The sequence below is a fragment of the Pezoporus flaviventris genome, unplaced genomic scaffold (assembly GCF_033815535.1).
Source record: "Pezoporus flaviventris isolate CSIRO_AGI_PZ_B2104156 unplaced genomic scaffold, CSIRO_AGI_Pfla_v1 ptg000034l, whole genome shotgun sequence".
NCBI classification, from domain to species: domain Eukaryota; kingdom Metazoa; phylum Chordata; class Aves; order Psittaciformes; family Psittacidae; genus Pezoporus; species Pezoporus flaviventris.
This window is the reverse complement of record NW_026892582.1, coordinates 1117939-1142547: the sequence shown is the minus strand read 5'-3', so window position 1 is coordinate 1142547 and position 24609 is coordinate 1117939. Positions and strand designations below refer to the sequence as shown.

The following is a 24609-nucleotide window of genomic DNA, read 5'->3' as shown; positions in this document are numbered from 1 at the left end:
GCTCGAGAGTTTGCAAAGGGCAGAAGGAAATACCATTCCCAGGCTCTTGAGCCTCTAAAACCCCTCTGGCACAGACAGATGAAGAGCAGCACTGCTTCTAGAAGGCACTACAGAACACTACACACTACAGAACACTACACCACATCATCACTTCCTCCTGTGGCTGGTTCCTAGTGAACAGTGACAGAACTCCCTCGAGGTGCAGCCCCTGTGCTGGGGGCAAGTTAAAACACAGCCCAGGGCCCAGTGACCTCCCTGACACTCTGCAGGCCTTGCTCTTCTCAAGTCATAGAAGCAGCAGCTCTGTGTGTCTCCAGCACTCTCCCTCCACCCAAAACCAGAGCCAGTGACCACCATGCCCTGGGCTGGCCCCCCAGGGTACCTGTTCTCCCAGAACTCCAGTTCCACCTTTGGGTTGGGGTTGCTGCCTTGCAGGAGAGGCTCTGAAGACTCTTTCTTCAGTGCTTCCTGGATCTGGTAGCTCCAGTCTATGATGGACGACTCAGTGGCATAGACCAGAGATTTATCTATCAGCTCCAAGCTGCAGAAAACAGACCACGAGGTTAACTTTGCTTTCCTCTTGTTGATGGGCAATGCTCGACCGGATCTACTTCAAATGACCCCACGGATGGCTGGAGTTTACACATTGCAGTCTAGCTTCACCTTTCAACACCCCAGAACAATGGAAACCCAAAAGCCAGTTGCCACCTCTCTGCACAGCCAGTCACTGTGGCATCAGATCCATTCGGGTTCAGGGGCTGACCTGGAGAGCCAAACCTCCAGCAGCATTATCTCTCCCTGTACTGTTCTCCCTGAATACATTCCACCTCCCCACAGCCATTAACTCAGTTCAGAGAGAAACTGCACAGAGTGAGCTGTAGCCCATGTCTGGGCCACGTGCTTCCACTCGGGGACCTCAGGAGATGTGCAAACACATCTGCTCTATGGACCTTCCAGACTTAGTTACTGTGGATTGGGCCAGGCTCACAGCACTGCCACAGTCAAAATCCTTGCCCCCCCCCCAGCCTCTGGCACCAGCTTGGCTTCTTGGGAGGACCAGGGTGGAAGTTCCTGCAGCTGCAATGACACGATCAGCTAGCAAAGGATGAGGGGTCCTCAGCTGCCGGATAATGCCTGGCTACACAGGGGCCTCAGCCTCCCATGGCTGCCCAGTGATCTGGACAAGGAGATCCAGTGCACCTCAAGCTGGGCAGGAGTGCTGATCTGCTTGAGGGTAGAAAGGGTCTGCAGAGGGATCTGGACAGGCTGGAGTGATGGGCTGTGGCCAACTGTATGTGGCTCAATAAGCCTCAGTGCCATGGGTTAGTGGTGGCCTTGGCAGTGCTGGGGAACAGTTGGACTTGATGGTCTTAAAAGTCTTTTCCAACCTGAAAGTTTCCATGGTTCTATTCCACGGTAATAACTAGTGAGAAAACCTGGGGTGGCTTTCCTGGGGACTGGCCCTCAGGGCTGTAAGAGAACTTCAGAATCAGGATTGCTACCAGGGAGGTCCACCTATGACTGGAGAGAACCCAAATTATCAAAGTCTTTACTGAAGAGAAACACAGTGGGTGTTGAAGAGAAAGGCAGTGGGTGTGTGGAAACCACCCTGCTTCTCCAGGAGAACAGATGCAACAGGTTCTATATCTCTCTATGGGACCAGGAGCAGTTTAGGAGCTTGCTTGCAGGAAGTTTTAGGTGACTTTTCCCATACGTGATAAATCCACGTTTGAAAGGAGGCAAAATAGTCCTGCCCAAGCAGGCAGCATGGACCTCTATGAAACAGGGTAAAACCTCTCCTGGGTTTGGGTTTTATCATCATTGATCCCAGCAGTTCATTGCTTCTGGGGAGAGGCTCCCCAGAGGACCCAGCACATGCATCAGTGAGGTTGTACTCACCATTTCTCATTGTCCAGATCAATGTCCTCGATTCCCTCTGAACCAGCTGGAAGAGGCAGCAAGGTCTTGCCCTTTACTTGGCCAACAACCTTGAAAACAGTGCTTTTCAGGGTGTGGACATGACGTATAAGGTCTTGGGACACCACTCGTGGCCAGCCCTGATGGTTCTTCTGGTTCGTCAGGATGGGCACGATCACCTACAGCAGGAGTCGTGAGAGCAGTGAGAAACAAGTGCTGCAGGAGACAGACAGGCCACCCTGCTCCTAGGTCCTTGCTTGGCCAAGCCTGCACACTCATTGCTGCCTCAAGCATTTCCCTGCTACATGAAACAAGGGCAGATGATGATGAACAGACCTCATCAAACCCCTGTATAGGCCCACTCTGTGCACTTGTACATCCCTTCCCCTGAATCCAAGAGGCTGAGTAAGTTGGAAAGCAGCAAAGTGAGCAGCCCCATCTTCAGCCTCCCTCAGCCCTACATCTAGAGACAGCACCATGGGCCCTTCTCCCCTTGCCTTCACAGAACATCCTGGTGCTTGCTTCACCTTTCAGAGCACAGGCTCTCCCAGGGTGGCTCCAGGCTGGCACCAGCCTGCAGCAACAACCCGACAAAGCCTGGTTGTCCCTGGTGACAAACAATGGCCTTGGCTGAGGGGAAAGGGATATATAGCTACAAATACACTGAAAAGGAATAAATACAAAAGTGCAAAGGAGTCCAGCAGCCAGGCCTGTCCTGGTGCTGCCCCATCTCTGTAACTCCAGCTGGCACTGCAGACCTGGCACCAGCAACCGTCATGCTCAGGGAGCTGTGGGGAGGGCGAGCACAATCCCAAGGAACTAACTGTGGCTGCCCCATCCCTGGCAGTGTTCAAGGCCAGGTTGGACACAGGGGTTTGGAGCAAGTTGCTCCAGTGGAAGGTGTCCCTGCCCGTGGCAGGGGGTTGGAGCTTTAAGGTCGTTTCCAACATAAACTAGTCTGGGATTCTGTGAAACCATGGACTGAGAATGCCAGTGATGTTGTAACCAGTCAATGAGAGCTGCTCATTTTCTTCTTGGTTGTTAAACCCATTGTTGGGCTCCCCAGGAGGCCCCAGCTCCACAGAGCAGAGGCGCACTCCTCCTGCCAGGCAGACAAGGTTGCTTCCTCACTGAATGCACACACAGTTGTGGTGTGTCTGTTCCTGACATCCTAAAACACCCGCAGTGAGATGGACACAAACTGTTTCACTGACAAATTCTCCTAAGGCTGCCCTAAACCCCTCTGTTCAAGGACCAGAGACCCTTCCACTCCAGCACAGCCCCATCACTGTGTCCCACAAGTGACGTCTGAAAGTGGGACCAAGCCCGGGCAGAACCTGCTCGGCAGCAACCCTGCATGGGGAGAGGAAAGCCTGGGAATGACCATCAGGATGCACCATCCCACCTGCTGAAGGCAGCCCGGAAACAGGATCTACCGGGATCTGCTGGAGTGTTCCTGGCCTGTGCCACCACGTACACATCAACCCCAAATGCAAACCCCTGTCTGGGCAGAGTCACCAAGACCATGGGACTCAAGGCCCTCAAAAACAGAGCTGCCCACATACATAATTGTTATCCCACCAAAGTGGGATAACCGCTCTGCGAGGCTGCTCTTGGAATCCAGCCTATCCATCACCATCAGTCCACCAAGAGCATCTCCAATCAAGCAGCTCCTCTATTCCCCATTGCAGCCTTGCTGCTGAGACTTCTCCAGGTGAGAAGCCATCAGGAATAGCTGGGGACAGCGCTGCTTCTGGCTGCCAGCACAGGAAGGAGCAAGGACCTTGAAGATCCCTCTGGGCAAACATCAGCCTCCCGGGGTGTGTGAACCGAGTTCAGTGGCGCTGAATTCCTTTAGCTGAGTTCTTGTCACTGGTGGCTTTGCCCAGCTTGGAGCTGGTTTCTGGAGCCTTGGGCTGTGCACCCGTGCTTAGCTCTTGGAAGATAAAGGAGCTGCGTGGATACCAAGGGGCAGAAACCAGAGAGATGTGAAGGAGTTTACAGCCCACCTGTAAAAACAACCCAATAATGGACAAGGAGAGCCCAGAGCAGAACCCAGCACTGGACCGAGATGTGATGATATGCACACAGACCAGGGCTGCTCCTATTCCTGCACCACTTTGTTACACAGGCTACATGAGGCTCCCTCTGACCACCAGGGAAGGCTTTTCCACACGAGAGTAACCGAGCACTGGCATGAGGCTGCTGGGTTCTTGTGGCATCTCATCTGCATCCTCACAGAGACTTAGAAGCCACATGGGCATGGCCCTGGGCACCCGGCTTTGGGTGGCTCTGCTTTAACAAGGCTTGGACCAGGGGACATCGAGGCGTCCCCTCCAGCACTTTCCAGCCTGCGATTTGTGTCCCACAAGGACAGCAGCATTAGACAGGCCCAGAGCTGATGTGGGTCAGGACTGAGGAGGTTTAACTGAAAGACCCCCATGAAGCAGGAGGAGGTGCTGTGAATCATGGAATCAACTCCCCTGGAAAAGCCCTTTCAGCTCCTCCAGTCCAACCCTTACCCCAGCCCTGCCAAGGCCACCCCTAACCCATGGCACTGAGGCCTCGTCCCCACGCTGTGTGAACACCTGCAGGGACGGTGACTGCAGCCCTGCCCTGGGCAGCCTGTTCCAATGCCTGAGCACCCTCTGGGGCAGGAATTGTTCCTCAGCTCCATCTAAACCTGCCCTGGTGCAGCTGGAGGCTGTTTCCTCTTGTCCCATCCCTTGTTCCTTGGGAGCAGAGCCCAGCCCCTCCTGGCTCCATCCTCCTCTCAGGCACTTGTAGGGAGCCATCAGGTCCCCCTGAGCCTTCTCTTCTCCATCTGAACCCCCCAGGTCCCTCAGCCCTTCCCCATCACCCCTGTGCTCCAGGCCCTGCACCAGCTCCATTCCCTTCTCGGGCCCCGCTCCAGCACCTCAGTGTCTCTCTCGTAGCGGGGTCAGAGCGGCTCCAGTCGCAGCAGGAGCAGCCCCGCAGCCCGCTCCCAGCGCTGGAGGCTGCCCGGGCCTTACCTCCTCCACGAGGGCGGCGAAGTGCGGCAGGGGCTCTGCGGGGAGGTCCCCGCACAGCAGCGGCCCGGGGCCGGGCGGGCGCAGGAAGAAAAGCGCCTTGCGGCGGGCGGAGGGCGGCGGGGGGGGGCCCAGCTCCAGCTCCCCCCCGGGCCCGCGCCAGGCCAGCAGCGCCGGGCCCGCGGTCCCGCTCAGGAACGACCTCAGCGCCGGGGCCGCCGCCCCCAGCCCCGGCCCCGGGCCCAGCGCCAGCGCCGCGCACCGCTCCAGCCGCGACACCGCGGGGTCGGGGGCAGGCTCCGGGACCGGCTCCGGGCTCGCGGGGGGCTCCTCCGCCGCCTCCATCGCGCCGGGACCCGCCGTGTTTGCGGGCGGAGCCGCTGTTGCCCGGGGCACACCAAGGCGGGGCCCAGCGCCGGCCCCGCCCGCCCGCCCGGGGGCTTCGTTCGCCCCGTCTGGACGGGACGGGACGGGCGGCCCCGGAGCCAGCCCGCGGGGAGCGCAGCGGCCCAGGCTGGCCCCTGCCGCCACCCACAGCAGCACAGGGAGCTCACCGGGCCCCGCTGCACCCGCGGCGGCTCCATAGGAAAGCGAGAGGCGGGTCTGGAGCCATGAGCACGGGGGAGACCGAGCTGAGCTCTTAGGCAGAAGCTCTTCCCTGGGAGGGCGCTGAGGTGCTGGCACAGGGTGCCCAGAGAAGCTGTGGCTGCCCCATCCCTGGCAGTGTTCAAGGGCAGGTTGGACACAGGGGCTTGGAGCAAGCTGCTCCCGTGGAAGGTGTCCCTGCCTGTGGCAGGGGTTGGAGCTGGAGGAGCTTTAAGGTCCTTTCAACACAAACCAGGCTGGGGTTCTATGAGAAGAAATGATCCAATTCACACCCATGCAATAACAACAGCTCACTTAGTCTTACCCCAGGCCCTGCACTGGGGTTTCAGGACCCGGCTGTGCTGGTCATCCCCTTTCTGCTCTAGACAAGCACACTTAAAACACAGCTGATCAACAGAAGGTGCTTGGCTGCCAGTTGCCTTCTTACGTTTCCATGCCCTTAAAATGAAGCCTTAAATCTTTAATGCGTGCTGGCACTGTTTCCTGAGCCACCTCTGAAAGCAAAGCCAACTGAAGCAGCACAAAGCTCCCGCCCCTGCTCCCAGACACAACACTGTAACGCTGACCCCTAGGCAACCTCCATCACTCTCACCTTGACCCCAGGCTTTCCTCCTGTCTGCCCACTGCCAGCTCACAGCCGCTGCACCCAGGGTGGGAATCTGCTCCAGAGGCCTTCAAAGGCCACCTCAGACGTTATCAGTTTGAGTTGACACACGGAGCTGTGGATGTCCACGGGCCAACTGAGGCAGGCGGGACATCACTGGCAGGAAACAGCCAGCACAGGCCTGAGGCTCCAGCAGGCTGTGGTACTTACACGAGCGCTGTAATGCACAAACAGGTCAGGTCAGTGCCCAGAGCAGTTCAGGTGTTTGCTTTCCCTCACTAAGTCACAGAACTCCAGCCTGGTTTGTGTTGGAAGGGACCTTAAAGCTCCTCCATCTCCAACCCCTGCCACGGGCAGGGACACCTTCCACTAGAGCAGCTTGCTCCAAGCCCCTGTGTCCAACCTGGCCTTGAACACTGCCAGGGATGGGGCAGCCACAGCTTCTCTGGGCACCCTGTGCCAGCGCCTCAGCACCCTCACAGGGAAGAGCTTCTGCCTAAGAGCTCAGCTCAGTCTCCCCTCTGGCAGGTTAAAGCCATTCCCCTTGGCCTGTCCCTACATCCCTTGTCCCAAGCCCCTCTCCAGGTTTCCTGCAGCCCCTTCAGGCACTGGAGCTGCTCTCAGGTCTCCCCTTTAGGAGCCTTCTCTTCCCCAGGCTGACCCAGCCCAGCTGTCTCAGCCTGGCTCCAGAGCAGAGCTGCTCCAGCCCTCGCTGCAGCTCCATGGCCTCCTCTGGCCTCGCTCCAACAGCTCCACGTCCCTCTTGTGCTGCTGCCCCAGAGCTGGATCAGGACTGCGGGGGATGGGGGTCTCCCCAGAGCACAGCAGAGGGGCAGGATCCCCTCCCTGAGGTGCTGCTCACGCTCTGGGGGTGCAGCCCAGCACATGTAGGTGTCTGAACTGCCAAGTCCTCATTACTAACCCAGACAGAACCCAGCCTCTAGCACATGTCCAGTGGTTTATTCAGAGTCTAAATAAAGGATTTGAAAAAACAGGAGGAAAAAAACTGAGAAAACCACAATAAAATGGGAACAGCAGCATTCGCATCCTGACTTTAACCTAAATAGTAATTGGGTCCCATTTTATTGTGATATTTCCTCCTATGCTGATACAAACACCTCTGGGTGCCAATACCTGGTTACATTCCTCACAGCCCTGAGAGCTTCCCATCTCACTCTAGTGGACCCAGGGCACCTCCAGGGCTTCTCCAAGCTGAGCTGCACACGGCTGGCTGCTGCCCTTGCATCACTCATAGCCTGTAGCATAAAACCCAAATTAAAACAGTTGAGAGAGAACAACTTCTGGCTAAAAGAAAAATGAGAGCGGGACTGGTGAGACCCAGGGCAGGAGCTGCAGGGGCAGATACTGTCACCACAAGGCCTCGTGCTGCTCACGGCGTGCTCAGCAGCTTCAGCCCACAGAGATCCCTCACGACCAAGCAAAGCCAGACACTGAGGCCAGCCCTGTTCCATGGCTCTCACAGCGCTGCACACTCTGCGCCCCGCAGAGCAAGACCTCTCCTTGCAGAGCATCCCCAGCCCCTGTCTCTTTCAGTTTACACTTTTAAGCTTCTTGTTTGGAAGTTCCTGATGGTTCTTGACTTGTTTCCGTTTCTGGCACGGTGCCTCCTTGTTCTCCCCAGCACTCAACTTCTCCAGGATTAGAGCAGTCTCTTTCAGGAGCCGCAGCTCCCGTTTCTCCTTTCTCTCCTCCATTTCTACTATGTCATCTGCAAACAAAGCCTTCAGAGGTGGGATCAGCTTCGGGATGGTCTGGAAGTCACTGAAGCGTACCTGCAACAAAGCACAGGAGCACCTGCATGAGAGCTGAGCTTTGTTTTCCTGCCTCCAATTTAATTCCTACGAGACGTGGGTCCTGTCCACGTTTCGCTCCATCAGTGACTATTCCCACTGCTATGGCTGCATTCAATCCAACACCAGCAGTGTTGGGCTCCTCCGTGTCCTCTGCAAGAGGCATCAGCAGCACCAACAGAGAAGGGAGAATATGGTGGCCACTGTTAGAAACCCACAAGAGCTACACTCACTGCAGAGCCCGAGGGTCCAGTGGAGGACATCAGAAGTGTTATGGTCAGACTGGGCTCTAGTGATGGCGCTCGAGCTTCACTCAACCATACCTCTGACAAGATCATTTACTCTTTTTCAAAAGACTTGTGCTAAATTTCAGCTTTCTAAACGAAGGGGCAGTGAAAGTCAATACAGAACAAAGAGCGAAGGCAGCAGAAAGAACAACAGGTCAGTGCAGCTCTGGGCAAATTCAGTGTTCACGGCAGTTAATGGCTCATTTACATCCTGATTCCTACGTAGTTATATGAAGCCCAAAGGAACATTTAAGCACTATGTGTAGGAATCAAATCTGATTCAATTTATCAGGCAACTGCTGAAATATGGAGATTTGCAGATGTAATAAAGTAGCTTTATCTGAACTTGAACAGGACAAAAGTCAGCCTTTCCACTGGTTAAAGACCCCCTACATTCAGCTCTTAGCAAACTGAATTTCACATCAGAAGTACTGCGTGATTCCAAAGTTTCCAGAGTGGAAATGGAGCAATATGAAATGTCAAAGAGCCCATTATCATAGAACAGTTTGGATTGGAGAGGACCTTAAGATCATTCAGTTCCAACACCCTGCTATGGGCAGGGACACATCACACTAAACCATGTCACCCAAGGCTCTGTCCAACCTGGCCTTCAACACTGCCAGGGACAGAGCATTCACCACTCCCTTGAGTAACACATTCCAGTGCCTCAGCACCCTCACAGTAAAGAGCTTCCTTATAACTAACCTAAACTTCCCCTGTTTAAATTTAAACCCATTCCCCCTTGTCTGGCTGAATGAACTCCACAGACTTTACAGAGATTGTCCATAGCCAAGAGAACGATATCTGAACAGATCATAAGGCAGGAAAGGTGATGATGTACTGGAAAGTGTGGGATCTGGGCACAACATACATGGTGTTGAATAGGGGTGGATACTGCCCTGAGATAGTTTCAGCTTTAGAGTTTTAGTTGTTGCTCAACAGCATTTACCTGACAAAGCACTTTTCAGTCCCATGCTCTGGCAGTGAGGAGTGGCACAAGAAGCAAAGAAGGGGAGCAAAGACAGGACACTTGACCCAAACTAGCCAAAGGGGTATTCCACACCACAGAGCATCATATAAACTTTGGGGAGCTGGCCAGGAGCATATGATGCCCATCCCATCCCTGAGCAGCACTCTCAAGAGCCCTCAGCACCCATCTCACCCCTTCCCCACACTGACATCTGCTGCTAGCAGCAAAAGGAGCTCTTTCAGAGGAGACTGACTCTTCAGAAGGAGATGGTGTATTGATACGAGTGGAGAATTCAACTTGTGAGCAGCCATTCCCAAAGTAACACTGAAACCTTTCCCACAGGCTGGCTCCAAGCTCCCAACTTACCCTCATATGATCGAATGCAATTCCAACTTTCTCACTGAAGTCTTCACTGAAGAGCGGGATCTTGGCATATCTCTGGCTGAAGTGGTTGAGCATGATGAACTCTGCACCCATCTTCATCCCAGTCTGAATTGCCTGCGAGGTTGTGCTGCAAAGGAACAGGAACAGGGCACCATGTCCCTTTCACACACAGCCTGGCTGGTGCTGCTGCTCCAGGGTCAGGGCTGGCTGCTCTGCATGCAAGGGCACCTCCACACACACCACCAGGTCCTACTGACACGGGTGGAGCATGAGGTGTCCCTGCTCTCTGCAGCCACAGGCAGACACCTCTTCCTCTGGCAACCTGTGCTGGTGGCAGGTTTGACCTCCAAACATCTTCAAGTGCATGAGAGCAGCTGCAATTACCTGGATCTCTGCATTGAAGAGCTCCACAAAGTGGGGACAAGGGCTTATTCAAGTACTTGCCCCAGGGGTGCCAGCAAGTCCAGCTCCGGCACAGCAACTTACATGGAATTCTAAGAAGCTGCTCTCAGGTCTCCCCACTTTTGCTGGGGGAACACTTGGTATTGCAGCACTTGGCTCAAATTATGTAGTTGGGTGCAGGGACAAGATGACTCTTCCAGAGTAATAGTTTGTGTTGGAAGGGACCCTAAAGCTCCTCCAGCTCCAACCCCTGCCACAGGCAGCGACACCTTCCACTAGAGCAGCTTGCTCCAAGCCCCTGTGTCCAACCTGCCCTTCAACACTGCCAGGGATGGGGCAGCCACAGCTTCTCTGGGCACCCTGTGCCAGCGCCTCAGCACCCTCACAGGGAAGAATTCCTGCCTAATAATCTTCTACCTCCTGAGTTTAGTCCTCCATATAATCAAGCAGAGGGCCTTGCCTTTGGGCTAGGCTATTTGTAGAGCTACCGCAATCTACTACTCTCTGGGGACTTTCAGAGGAGCTGTGAAGGCTTCAAACTGGTGCAATGAGCAACACAGCATTTTAGTACTGAGGAGCTCTACACACACCAGAACCATGTACAGGACTTGGGCCCTCCACCACCAGCTCCAGGGACAAAACCCAGCTCAGCATCTCTGCCTTCCTCGTGAGAGACAGCAGAACATCCCCTACCTGTGTGTCTTCTCTATAGCTTCTTTCTCCATGCCATCTTCCAGCGTTGCTTCATGGATCAGCAGGGTAGCATTTTTACCTGGGTACAAAAAGCATATATTCAATGTTCAGGTGAATACAGACTGGTTCAACTGCCTGCATGAATTCTCATTTCCCCCTCTTAGAACCCTGGTGTGTTGCAGGCACAGCACCGAGGGTCTAGGGGTGCCCACTAGTTTAGGGGATACCAACAGTTCCAGACCTTTCTCCAAGACCTTCTTCAAGCAGAGGGTGTTTGTCACCTACCCATTTGTACTAAGGCCATGCAGGGCATTGTGTCCCCAGAGTAAACTACTTTCCAGCCAGATTTGTGGATCATTGCACATGCAAAAGCATTTTTACAGTGCTGGACTTCACAAGTCTGAAACTGAACAAGGACACAAGTGTTAAAGCTCAGGTCCCCCCTGGCCCCTTGCAGCAACTGTCCCTGCCAGCTCAGGAGCTTACCTCAGCCAAGTCGTAGCTTTGCAACAGAGAGCTGACAAACTCTTTAGCTTTAGGCTTGATGTTCTCACAGCCTTTCACAAGGGACTGGGATGGAATCATCCTGTAATGGAGGGGAGAGAACTAAGGACAGGTACAAAGGAAAATATCTTGTCTCTAAGCAGATGATTTCTCCTCAGTTCACAGCCTTACAAACAAGATGCCTTTGTGCAGGCTCACACTACCCAGTGGCCCAGAAACTCATCCAACCACTTCCCCCCCACTGCCCAGTACTCTGTTCCAGGAATCTTTGTTCACTTCCCCAACTCTCTGAAGGGGAAGCAGCATTTAGGCCTCTATGAAGTAGCACAACTGTAATAAACTGTCTCCCTCTCCTTTGCAAACTGCACATCCTAATTCTACACAATAGAAGGAGTCAGTCACCTTCAGTAAAGGGGTTGGGGAATGGATGACAGCAGTTTGCCTTGAGTAAGGACCCAGCAAGGCCATTCCTCCACATACCACACAGAACACTCACTTGATGTCTCCAAGAATCAGTTCACAGTGGTTGTGGTACTCGTGTAACCATGGCATGATCTGTTCAGGTGCTACCAGAAACAGGGGGCTGAAAGGCTGACCAAGGGCTGCCTGGAAAAGCAAAAGCGGGGGAAAAAACCAAACTCAATACCAGATATACACCAAATCGGAGATGAAATACCAAGGGAAAGGATGGTGCTTTTTCACTGCTCTGAAGTTCCCTCCCCTCGCCCTAAGGCGAGGTGCGGGGCAGTGAAACAGCAGCACTACTTACAAAAGCTTTCCGCCTCTCCATCAGGATGTGCAGCAGCCCCTGCAAAGGGAGTGAACAAGACACAAAGCTGCAGAGATGTCTGGGGTGGAAGTAACAACAGCGCTACCCCAGCTCGCTGCAGCGCCTGGAAGGTCTATAGTCAGGAATAGATGACAGCTCCTTTCCAGTAACTGCAAACTGCTGAGCTGTGGGAACAGTGGCACTGCTCCTACCCCAGGCCAGTGGCCAGCAGCCCCTCAGCCCTTGCCAGTGCTGCTGTGCTTTCCAGGCACAAGGCAGCAGGCCAGCAAAGGCCCTGATCAGGCCCAACCTACAACAGCAACTCGCCCTCCTTTGAGCAGTGACTGCAGAGCACTGAAGCAAGCTGGGCTGGACACTGCTAAACTATTGCAGCTCCAAATGGTCCCAGCAAATCTGCAGGGACCCCTAACTGAAAGGGAGAGGGGATGAGAAACAGAGAGGTTCAATAGTGCCTTAGGAATGCAGAGGAGATGAATACAGGCATCCCTGCCAGCAGGGCAGCCTGTAGTCATAAGTTACTCCCAAACCCCAAGGAGCAAAGCAGGCCTGGACAGGAGCCCATCTCCTTCCAACCCCCCCCACCTACCGAATGGTGGTCAGTGTGCATGTGAGACACAAACACAGCTGCTATGTTACACAGCACCCGGTCAACTTGCTCTCCGTAGTGGCGACAGAGCTGTCCAAAGGTTCCTTCTCCGCAGTCCAAGAGCAGGGAGTGGGTAGAGCTGACAAGACAAGTGACAATGACAGTGGGCACTGCATGAGCTCTGCCCAGGGCCCACTCAGGGAGGGGATCTGTTGGGTTGGATGCTGGAGAGGGACTCTTCATCAGGGACTGTAATGACAGGACAAGGGGTGATGGGTTCAGATTGAAACGGGAAGTTCAGGTTAGGTGTAAGGCAGAAGTTCTTCCCTGTGAGGGTGATGAGGCCCTGGCACAGGGTGCCCAGAAGTGGTAAATGCCCCATCCCTGATAGTGTTCAAGGCCAGGCTAGACAGAGCCTTGGGTGAGACAGTCTAGTGAGGCATCCCTGCCCATGGCAGAGGGCTGGAACTGGACGATCTTAAGGTTCTTTCCAACTCAAACCATTCTGTGATCCTATGATTCTAAGGCACAGAGCTCTCAGTGCTCTAAACCTCTAAATGCAACTCCAGCTCTACTAGCCATGGGTTTAGAAAGACTGTTCTGCCTGCACAGCTCATTGTGCTCTCGTATTAATGCTGAACACACCCTCGGAGCAGACGGTGAAATGAGATTTATGTTTGGCTTCACAAACATTGAATGCTTGGCTTTACAGGTGGCTCTCAGGTCTTCCCCTACAGAGACACAGGGGCCTGACACAAGTCCTACAGGCTTCACAAGAGGGGCACTCTCCCTGTGTCATCAAAACAGCCCTCTGAGACACTGAGCCGGCCCAAGCAGCATGCGTGGCACTGGGATTTACCTGGTATTTACCAGCGTGGAACTGACATTTCGGATCTTCATTGGAATTGCAGATCCTGTTCCCAAGAACACAATTTCAGGATAAGCACCCATATTTCCTGGAGAAAACAGAAGGATTTTCAGGCAATTTTATCCACATCCTGCCCAGTCAGACACCACTGAGTTCAAGAGCCTGGTAACTCCATGGTCTTCATGTCCAGTGTGTTTTTTGCTTCCCTCAGCCTCAAGCTTTCCTACAGCACTAAGGTGTATGAGGGAAGACAGAATGAGCATCACCAAGAGCACACATCACAGTCAAGTGCATATCCAGAGGTGGGCAGACAAGGCCTCTGCTCAATGACAGAGCTGGCAGCTCAGCAGTGACCTGATTCCTCCTGTTCTGCACTGCCCTGACTCTGGCCCAGAATCAGGATGCAGGCAGTGAGTGGTGCTCTGCCATACCATGGGAGCATCACTGCTGACAGGACAACTGGGATTTGGAGGAGAGTGCCTCCCAGAGAGCTGGATCTAGAGCCAGGACACGAAGACTCACACTGTGGCTGTTACGACAGCACCCAACATGAGCAGGGCTCTGCTCAGCTTGGAGCAAGAATCCATGGCTGCTTTGTCTCTGCCCCCAGCAGTGCTCAGTCCCCAAACCCAGCAGCTTCAGAAAAACAGAAGCACAAGATGGCCTAAACCCAACTGAAGCAAGACAACTCCATTTGCACTAAGCCTGGCCTCTGTACAGCTCCAGGAGGACTTAAAAGCATCTTTAAGGTCTCAGGAAAACTGTATGTTCACAGCTTTGTCTGGGTTCTAAGGCAGTGGGTCACCAAGACCACCTACTTCCCATTACACCGATCCAAGACAAGTTGCTGACTCTCACCTGGAACAGCAGCCAGGCTCTCTCTACACTCCTTCACTCGGGCCTGGAAGTCAGGGAGGTCCAAAGCTTCACTAACAAACGCGTCGTGATCGCAGACAGTCACAGCATCTCTGCAAGAACAGACCAGGAGCAGGATGGGGCAGGGTTGGAACTGAAAAGACAGCACTCGTCCAAGCACAGTGTGCCAAAACAGCCTTACAACAGTCACAGAACCCCAGACTGGCCTGTGTTGGAAGGGACCTTAAAGCTCATCCAGTTCCAACCCCCTGCCACGAGCAGGGACCCCTTCCACTAGAGCAGCTTGCTCCAAGCCCCTGTGTCCTGCCAGGGATGGGGCAGCCACAGCTTCTCTGGGCACCCTGTGCCAGCGCCTCAGCACCCTCACAGGGAAGAGCTTCTGCCTTATATTTAAATCTCCCCTGTTTCAGTTTGAACCCTTCACCCCATGTCCTATCGCTCCAGTCCCTGATGAAGAGTCCCTTTTCCAGCATCCTTCTAGCTCCCTTCACACGCTGGGTGCTGCTCTGAGGTCTCCACGCAGCTTCTCTTCTCCAGGCTCAACAGCCCCAATGTTCTCAGCCTGTCTCCATACAGGAGCTGCTCCAGCCCCTGATCATTCTCGTGGCCTCCTCTGGACTTGCTCCAACAGCTCCATGTCCTTCTGATGTTGAGGACCCCAGCACTGCACACAGTGCTGCAAGCAGGGTCTCCCCAGAGAGCAGCAGATGGACAGGATCCCCTCCCTGAGCTGCTGTTCACGCTCTGGGGGTGCAGCCCAGCACATGGTGGTGCTCTGGGCTCAAGCACACACTGAACCCAGCTCATGTTCAGTATGTTCTCACTCAATACTCCCAAGTCCTTCTCTGTTCAACCTGTGTCTGTGCCTGGGATTGCCCCAACCCAGGGGTAGGACCTTGCACTTGGCCTGGTTGAACTTCATGTGGTTCGCGCTGTCCCACCTCTCAAGTGTCCCTCTGGTTCCCATCCCTTCCCTCCCATGTGGTGACTGCATCTGTGTTCTATTCTGCCCAACAGAGCCAGAAGCTCGAGCCATGGTAGCTGCTATCCCCATGTGGTCCCTGCCCTTAAGCTCCTCACTGAGCAGCTTCACCTACTTGCCCACAAAACAAGCACCAGGGAAGTCTGCAAGTGTTCAAGCACAGCTCTGGCACCCTCTGAAGACCCAGAAAGCCCAGCAGGACTTTTACCAGGCTCCCCAGAGAGTCTCTCCCTGCCACCGCCTGCTCTGCCACAGCCACACTTGTGTGCACAGTGCACAAGGTTAAAGCAAAGGGCAGAGCAGTGCAGGAGGCTACAAGAGCGACAGAAACAGCACTCCAGACCACGTCCTACACCTTGTCTGAGACTTCCTGGGACAGGCACACAACTGACAGCTTAGCAGCTACCCCAGCACAGCCACCAGGAGGAATGTGCAAAGGACACCAGCCCGCCCCCCCCCATCCACCCTCAGCACAGACTCACCCAGAACACCCCAAAACCAGCAACCACAGATTCCCACCGACCTCTGCCACTCCTGCTGGGGTCTGAAGTGGTATTTCAAGAGGCATTCTCCTCGTACAATGGGCACGCTACACACAGCCTCTTCTTCCTGCAGGGAGAAGAGCGACATTAAACATGTTCTTTGCTCAGGAGCATGAAAAACAAGCATTCAGGGCTTGGCCTACCTTGCTCTGGTAGGTGCTGAGCAGAGGGAAGATCTCAGGGTGGATGAGGTTGAGCTGAGTTTGGATCTTGTAGCTGCGTGGGTTGTGCACGGCAGAGGAGTTCCCATTGAGCACCAAGTGCTGAGTTCCGGGTCCAAATCTGCAAGAGGACAACAAAGGGCACAATGGCTTCAGTCCGACATTAGAGTTGGCATATGCGTGCATCCGAGCCAGCAGAGCCCTACTGCCAGCCAACAGCTCTTTCCGTTCTGGGACGATGCTCTTATCAACATGATAAGAACATGCTGCTGCCCATCAGTGACACTCCAGGAATGAGATCACCCACCTCTGCAGCCACTGCTGGTAGCGGCTGTCTCGAAGCACTGCCTCTGGAGTCATGTGAATAACCAAGGCCACCTGATGCTCAGGATTTCCCTCCTGGTACCTGGGGCACGTTCAAATAGAGAGCACCTGAGCTTCAGCCTCCATCACCTTGGCCTCCCCTCTCCCGTGTGAGTGCTGTCAGAGATGCCCCCTGCAGCAGGCAGAGCACAGGAAGCTCAAGGCTCCACAAGGCCTAAGCCTGCCTTTGCTGCCACCTGCGCTCTGTCCCCAGGGCAGTTCCTCTCCTCCAAGAGCAAGACCTGCAGAGCCTTTCAGGAGCCTGCCATGCTTCTGCACAAGCCCTGCAGAGATGCTACACGCAGCCCAGGCTTCTACTGCACAGGGAAGCAGCAGTCTCTGCACTGCTGCCTTCCAGTGCACATGACCTTCTTTGAAGGCTCCTAAGGGAAGAGCAGCCTGTGACCATGACAGAACCCCACAGGTCCTGCACAGCCCTGCCTTTCCTAAAAGGCTCAACACACCACCAGGCCTTTCCTGGGTCTCTACCTCCTTAATAGTGCCAAGGAGCACAGACATCAGCCCCAAGAACCACCAGAATAAGAGCTTCTCTTTGGCATAGATGTGCCCCCCACACCACCCCGTTACCTTCGGAAGGTCTCGTTGTCACACACAGCATCCACAAAGCCCTCGTGGGGACACTCCAGCACAATGAACACTGGGCCAGGGTCACCAGGGGCGCACAGTTCTTCAGGAAAGAGCTGCAGGCAGATACACACAGACCACACCACCATCAGGTTATACACACAACTTCCTGCATCACTGTGTTTGACTCCAGAGAGGCGGTGGATGCCCCATCCCTGGAGACATTCCAGGCCATGCTGACTGTGGTTCTGGGCAACCTGATCTAGAAGATGTCCCTGCTCATTGCACAGGGTTGGACTGGATGAACTTTGAAGGTCCCTTCCAACTCAAACCATTCCATGGTTCTTTAGGGAGCTGTTACATCAGCTCCAGCAGCAACTCCCAATGCTCAGCAAACCAACCAATGCAGTTCTTGTTCCCTTTCTGCTCTCGCTACACATGTCTGCATTTTGCTGTGCAACAACAAATCCCAACTGTGGTCTTGGAGCAAATCCCAACATAACACAGAGGAAGGGAATTTCGGCAGTTGCCAGGTACCCATGGCAGCTTCAGACAGGAGCAAAAGCATGATTAAGAAAATACTTTGTGGAATTCTTATGACACAAACATACATCAGTCACATCTCCCAGGTTAGGATCTTCACTTACAGATCACCTGTGACATGGCCAGAGCTGGCTCTGCCTCTCACTTCACACTAGTGTTTGAGACATGAAGACCCTGCACACAGGAGCCACTGGACTTCTTTTGGTGCAAGAGGAGCAACCAGAGCAAGGAGGGAGTGACAGCTACACCAGCGTCCAACCCATGCAGGGATTAACTCTACTAATGCACTCCTAGAACTGCATCAGCTTCGGGCAGGGGAGGTAAGAAGCTCTGACAACCAGCAGCCACACAGCCATAAGCACAAGTGAATTCATTTCAGAGCACACCTCCTTCATCACACCCTGCCACAGCCCCACTCATGCTCCCCACAGGAGCCACATTCAGGCAGAACAGGGAGCAGTCACTCACCATTAGCCACTCAAAGCTCCAAACCAGCAAAAACCACACCAAGGAGGGGTGAGAGGGAACAGGCAGAAATCACTGGTGGGACACTGGCACAGGGTGCCCAGAGCTGTGGCTGCCCCATCCCTGGCAGTGTTCAAGGCCAGGCTGGACAGGGCCTGGAGCAAGCTGCTCTAGTGGAAGGTGTCCCTGCCCATGGCAGGGGTTGGAGCTGGATGAGCTTTAAGGTCCCTCAAAAATGGGTGTAAAAACCCACCCCATGTCCCAGTAATTACTGGTAGGCAAAATCTACACAAAAAGATTATTCCCCCGGGAGCCTGGTGAAGGAGGGAGGATGGCAAAGCCAAGGCACAAAGCACAGCCACATCTTACCTCTCTGCCTTCAAAAGTGATGCTCTCCCCATTCTTGAGAGCTGTGATTATGGGAAAAATGGCTGGAGTTCCCCTGAAACAAAGGGCATGGAAACATTCAGCTTGCCAGCAATGTGCCTGGGGTTTCCCAATCACCCAGCTGGGATCCCATACTCACACTGGCAGGCCCATCTCCTGTGCTTTAGCTGCCAGGAATTTTCCCTTCCTGGGGTGAATCTGAAAGGAAGAAGCAAAGCAGAATTACCAGCCAAATAAGAGAGATGGGAAACAAGATCCATGGATTTCCACTGGTCTCATTTTCCCCAGAAGAGACTTTTTTGTCTCCAAGATGCTGTAGCTGCTTCTTGCATATTTCTTTAGCCAAGGGAGCAGTACAGATTTCCCCATTGTAAGCATGAAGCAAGAATGGAACCTGTCCACTCATAGTTGGCTGCTCTATAAAGAACACTGCTCAAATATGCCTCCAGCTTTCACACATTCTTCTTCATGCTCCAGCCACTCTGAAGAGCAGCATCACAAAACAGCTTCAATGCCCTGCTGGAAAATGTCATCTCGAGTTAGATCTGTTTAGCAAGATGTCCTAATGACATTAGGAATCATTTCTTAACAGAAAGGGTGGAAAACCCTGGCCCAAGCTTCCCAGAGAGGTGGTTAACGCTCCAAGCCTGTCAGCATTTAAGAAGGGTTTGGACAATGCCCTTAATAACATGCTTGCACAGCCTTGAAGTGATCAGGTAGTTGGACAAGGTCACTGTTGAAGATCCCTTCCAACTGAAATACTCTTCTATTCTACACCGATTTTGATACCTTTATGCCCAAGCTTACTTTACAAAGGAAAGCCATGACCAGGTCAGGGTGCCTGCCTGCACACTTCTGTTCAGCACCTGTAAAAGAGAGCAAAAGACCACTCACAATCATCACTACCATTCTTCCTTAAAACCAAAATGCGTCCATGTTTGCTAAAGCACCAACAGGAGCAACATCTTCCAGCCCAGCAGCAGAATGCTGAATGAGCCTAAAGGCAGAAAGCCCACGGCTTCAGCTGGGAGAAACCAAATTAAAGCCCAAGACTGACAAGTAACTAATCCAAACATCCCCTTGTAATTACATGACACAGGCTGAAGCACCCACTCCAGCCAGCGGCAAACTACTACAGGGGCTATCCCCACCCCAAGCTGGAATCGTGCCCAATCTCTATGCCTTATTAGTTCCGTGTCAACTTCCAAAGTGACAGAACACATCCTGCTCCTTCAGCTGAGCTTCTCTATGGACCTTACTTCCAGACAGCAAGCAGCTTGGAGGACAAATACATCTCCTTAACTGGGCATCCTTTCATTAAAGTTAAAAAGGGAATACCATTTCTTTTTCACCTCTTTCCTTTGGGCTTTCTTCTTCCTTGCCTTTCTCCAAGCTTTGCTGTGCAGCTCTTGGGGATCCAGGACCTGCATCTCCTTTAGGGCTATTTCCACCTTGGGTTGATGCTCCAGGACTCTGAGGCAACATACTTTCAGCAGCTTGTGGCTTTCCTGTCCCAAATCCAATAAAACCAGAGAAAAATCACTCAATCCCAAGGGACAGATATGGAAGAGGGAATGCTTCTTGACCAGAACACAAGGCTCCTCCCCCCCAGTCTGACTTGTGCTTGCATAATCCAGTCACATTTCAGGAGCCATCCACCATCCAACTCCACAGTCCAACTGTCAGAATGGCTCAACTCTGTCAAGTCTGTGCCTGCACTATGGGAATCACAGCTCCCAGCAGTAAGAGACCACAGAAAGCTGAACACAGCAACAGTTCAAGGTCATTCTACACACCCACACCTAAAGGAACAATCCAAAGCCCCGACTCAGCAGGTCCTGTCTCTTTGAAGGAGATTCTCTTCCTGAGAAACACATGCAGCTTAATAGACATCTTACTCAGGCTTGCAACCAGAAGCCACCCTGAGCGTGGTTAGTGAACAAGCGCTTCTCCTGCGTGACTACAGCCTCACATGCTCACCTGCAAGAGGTATCTGGTGGACTGTCATCGTCTCATCCTTATACTCAGGCTCTGTGTGCAGCTGCACGGCTGGAAAGAGATCAGGAACTGGCATTAACAGGCTCAGAAGGAGATTTCAATCAGGAAAAACTCTTGTATCTTTCTTAAACAAAGCCTGATGAATATCCCCCTCCTTCCCTTCTCTGCCCAACTGTAAAGATTGAGTAATTACGCCTTAAAAGCCCAATATCCACAAGAAGCAGTCCACGACCCCATGGGAAGGTAGTTCACTGCCAGACTCTGCAAGCAAATTGCCTTCACAGTGGTTTAAAACAATGCTGTCTAATAGTCCAACAGACTGGCCATGGCCTACCAGAAACAGAGCTGGAAACTATCTATGGATCTGAAGCGGGTATCAGAGCAAAACAAAGGCTTAAAACTGAGTGGATCTAAAACAGAGGTTCTATCCTGCAGGTGTGACTTTTTGATGCAACCTCGGCTACAGCTGAAACAAAACCATTCCAAGCTCATATTCACTAAACATCACTCCCCACATACCTAAATCCATTCTTTTTAGGGGCCCAGGGAATTGCCGAATCGCTTTCAAATAGTTTTGCTGGAAAAGAGAGAGCATATCAGTTCCTTTCAGTGAAGTCAAAGGCTTTGCACCATGTCAGGCAAAACCTGGGCAGCACACAGCCAGCCAGAAAGCACTGGGCAGGTTCCCACATCCCATGGGCATTGCTCCTCTAGAAAGAGGAAAGAAACCCAAGAACCACTCTCCCCATCCTTTCCAGCAATGTAGTCAGCAGAAACTGTAAGGAAATGAAATAGTGCTGAGGACTGGGAATGACCAGCCTAGTCATGGCATTAGTCTGGCAAGCAGCACATTAAGCAGGAGATCAGAGACCAAGTTTCTATTAAAAGAACATTGAGAGGAAGCAGATGGGAGAACAAAGGCTGCCCTTGGAGGAAACATGAGTTACTAGAACCTCAGCTGACAAGACAGGCTCAAGGAGCATCAGTCTGATGCTGTCCTGTATGTAACTGAAGAGATTTGCTTCTCAAAGCCAGCCCTTTGGCAGAACCTTCAGGCTGGCACTTGCTCAGACCAGCACTTTCCACCTGTATGATGATTCACTCCTGTTCTACCAGCTCTCTCAATTCCAAGGTCAGCTTTAACACTAGAAGGGTTCCCTTCTTCAAGCTTCCCCACTTACCAGCTTTGGTGGCCCTAGGAAAACGCATCTTTGAAGCCCCATAGCCTTTAATGTGAGAATCATACCTAAAAGAAAGGGAGAAACAGCTTTATCACAGCCCTGTAAGCGCTGGTGGATAGTGAAGAAAGATCCCTAAAGGAGTGCTGGTTCTCTCCAGGAAGGCTGGAATTGAACTGGGATCCAAACTCAATTTCACCTCAGCTTTGTGGCAGTTTCAACAAGCCACTTAGCAGAAGATAAGGAAAAGATTCCCAAATCCTGACAGTCACAATTTAGAGCCAGTTACCTGCATGGATTGTCGAGGTGCTCCTTCCTGGAAGACTTCCAGTTTTAATGAATCCCAAACTGCTTTGGGGTGGAAGAACCTTAAAGCTCATCTTGCAATGGGCAAGGACACCTTCCACTAGACCAGGCTGTCCAGAAGCATATCCAGCCTGGCCTTGACTGTCTCCGGCGATGGTGCATCCATCACCTCTCTGGGCAATCTGTGCCAGCGTTTTACCATCCTCAGTGTAAAGAATTTCTTCCTCACATCCAGCCTGAATCTTCCTCGTTTCATCCTACCACAACAGGCCCTGCCATCCTTCTTACAGGTCCCCGTTAAGAACTGAAAGGCTGCAATAAGGTCTCCTCAGAGTCTTCTCCAGGCTGAACCAGCCCAGCTCTCCCAGCATTTCCTCACAGGAGAGATGCTCCATCCATCTGACCCTTTCTGTGGTCCTTATCTGGACCCTCTCCAACACATCCACATCCTTCCTGTGCTGAGGACTCAGGAGCTGGACACAGCACTGCAGGTGGGAGCTTACCAGAGCAGAGCAGAGGGACAAGAAGGGACCTTCTTTAATTTCACCCTGCACTGAGAACAGGAGCGGGGCAGAAGGCCCAGGAGGTGCCTGTAACTCAGGAGCAGCCCATGCCGGCAGTGCCAGGCTGGTAACGTCTCTGCTCTGGCAGATCGGCTGATGAGAAACTTAACATGAGCCGGCTTCAGTGTGTGCTCGCAGCCCAGAAACCAACCGTATCCTGGGCTGCATCAACAGGAGTGTGAGCAGCAGGTCGAAGGAGGTGATCCTGCCCCTCTGTGATCCTGCCCCTCTGCTCTCCTGAGAGCCCGCTTGCAGCATCGTGTGCAGTTCTGGTGTCCTCAATATAAGGACATGGAGGTGCTGGAGCAAGTCCAGAGGAGGCCACAAGGATGATCGGGGCTGGAGCACCTCCTGTATGGAGACAGGCTGATAGCATTGGCGCTGTTCAGCCTGGAGAAGAGAAACTGTGTGGAGACCTCAGAGCAGCTTCCAGTGTCTGAAGGGGGCTATAAGGAAGGTGTCCCTGCCCCTGGCAGGGGTTGGAACTGGAGGAGCTTTAAGGTCCCTTCCAAACCAAACCGTTCCATGACTCGGGCCGGTGAGGCCGGGGCTGCACCTCCCCCTTCCCCCTGGCCGCACCGCCGCGGGCACACCCCGCCGTGACCGCGCTTCCCCTCCGCACCCCGGGCAGCTCCCAGCGCCACGGCCGGCTCCAGCCCGCCCCGCTCACCTGGCAGCCCCCCGACGTTGGCCCAGGCCACCCGGCTCAGGAAGATGCTGTCCAGGTGCGAGATCTTCAGCCTGGGGGGGGGGGGGGGGGAACACGGGGCGGGAGCGGTGAGCAGGGCCCGCCGCGGCCCCCGGGCTCCCCCCCGCCTGCCCGCACTTACTTGTGCTCCTGCATGGCCCGCTGCGTGCCCTCGCCGCAGTTGAAGAGGTACCTGAAGGGGAAGGGAGAGGGGGGTTCAGGGCGGGCCCGGACGGGGGCTCCCGGCTCCGGCGGCCCCGCACTCACCGGTTGAACTCGGAGAACACGTAAACGGCGGCTCCGGCATCGCGGCTCCCGGCCGCCACCACCTGCACGTAGACGGTGTTAGGCCCGGCCAGGCCCGTGCCCGCGCTCCGCCGCCGCTCGCGGGCCCACACGTGGCGCGGCACGTCCCGGGGCCGCCGCGCGGGCCGCGCCGCCGAGGAGGCCGCGGCGCCGGTGTCCGCCATGGCCCTGCCCGCCCCGCGCCGCGCGGGGCCGAGCGCCCGCCACAGCGCCCACATCCGCACAGCGCCTCCGCGGCGGCCCCGCGCCCCGCCATGTGACGGGGGACAGCCAATGAGAAGCGAGAAACCCGGTTCTGCTCCACGCCCGTCCGCCGCCCCAAGCCCGTGTGGCCGCCGGCAGGGGCCGGGGCCCCAGGGGGGGGTGTTGGGGCTCGGTGGCCTCGCGGCCCTGGAGGGGCCGAGCCCCGCTCCCCGCGCTGTCAGGACAAGGGGGACACCTTTAGGCTCATCCGGTCCAGCTGCGCCCAAGGCCACCCCTAACCCATGGCACTGAGGCCTCGTCCCCACGCTGTGTGAACACCTGCAGGGACGGTGACTGCAGCCCTGCACTGGGCAGCCTGTTCCAATGCCTGAGCACCCTCTGGGGCAGGAATTGTTCCTCAGCTCCATCTAAACCTGCCCTGGTGCAGCTTGAGGCCGTTTCCTCTTGACGTGTCACTCAGAGCTCGTGGTCAGACCAGGCTGGATAAACCCCGTGGCCGCGGGGCTGAGCCAGAGCTCAGCCCTCCCAAGGTCCCTCAGAACCCACGCCACCATTTCCCCGTTGCTCACAAGCTGCGCCTCCACAGGAGCCTTGCTCAGGTGCTGTTCACAAGCACCGAGCACTCAGGCCGCAGCTGTGCTTATCCTTGAGTTCTCTACACCCCCTCCGAGCCCTCTGAGGCTTCGTGTTTGCTGCTCTACACTGTGCTGTAACCGGAGTACCCCAACATAAACAATCCTGATCATCAATATCCCTTCCTTGCTTCCAAAGGCGAGCCTTATCTTCCTCAGGGCTTTGCTTTCAAAACAGTCTCCCTTTATTCTTAATGCCAATGCTCTTCCCTTTCTTTTCCAGTGATCCAAGCAAGCGCTTTGAGTGGGGACCTGTCCAAACCTCATCTTGCCGTGGCTGTTGTACATCTGTGCCCAGTCTTCCTGCAGATCTATAGCTCACCAGTTCCCCTTCTTCTGACTCCCATCTCTTCACACCAATTAACGTGGTGGTTTTCCCTGCTTTTCCCACTTCTGG

The 24609-nt window shown here is 54.2% G+C and overlaps 2 protein-coding genes across 2 annotated transcripts in view; both read right to left on the bottom strand.

Moving 5' to 3' along the window:
* Positions 1–5273, bottom strand: part of LOC133273630 (dynein axonemal heavy chain 9-like) — a 40787-nt gene extending 35514 nt beyond the window's left edge. The window contains exons 1-3 of the mRNA XM_061462019.1: positions 4932–5273; positions 1900–2096; positions 383–541 (exon numbers count right to left, since the gene is read on the bottom strand). Of these exons, the coding sequence (XP_061318003.1) occupies positions 383–541; positions 1900–2096; positions 4932–5273 (698 nt within the window). The remainder of the gene's footprint in view (positions 1–382; positions 542–1899; positions 2097–4931) is intronic.
* A 1901-nt stretch (positions 5274–7174) lies between these two features.
* ELAC2 (elaC ribonuclease Z 2) lies at positions 7175–23594 on the bottom strand. The gene is made up of 24 exons (XM_061461936.1): positions 23338–23594; positions 23213–23263; positions 23053–23123; positions 21517–21581; positions 20855–20912; positions 20318–20386; positions 19690–19845; positions 19145–19203; positions 18477–18535; positions 18320–18392; positions 16946–17058; positions 16302–16400; positions 15977–16115; positions 15815–15900; positions 14292–14401; positions 13425–13521; positions 12566–12704; positions 11959–11997; positions 11686–11795; positions 11172–11271; positions 10971–11091; positions 10686–10764; positions 9573–9717; positions 7175–7931 (listed from the first exon to the last, which is right to left on the bottom strand). Exons 1-24 carry the CDS (start codon positions 23592–23594, stop codon positions 7689–7691), a joined length of 2538 nt encoding a protein of 845 aa, XP_061317920.1. The 3' UTR covers positions 7175–7688.
* Positions 23595–24609: the final 1015 nt, after the last annotated feature.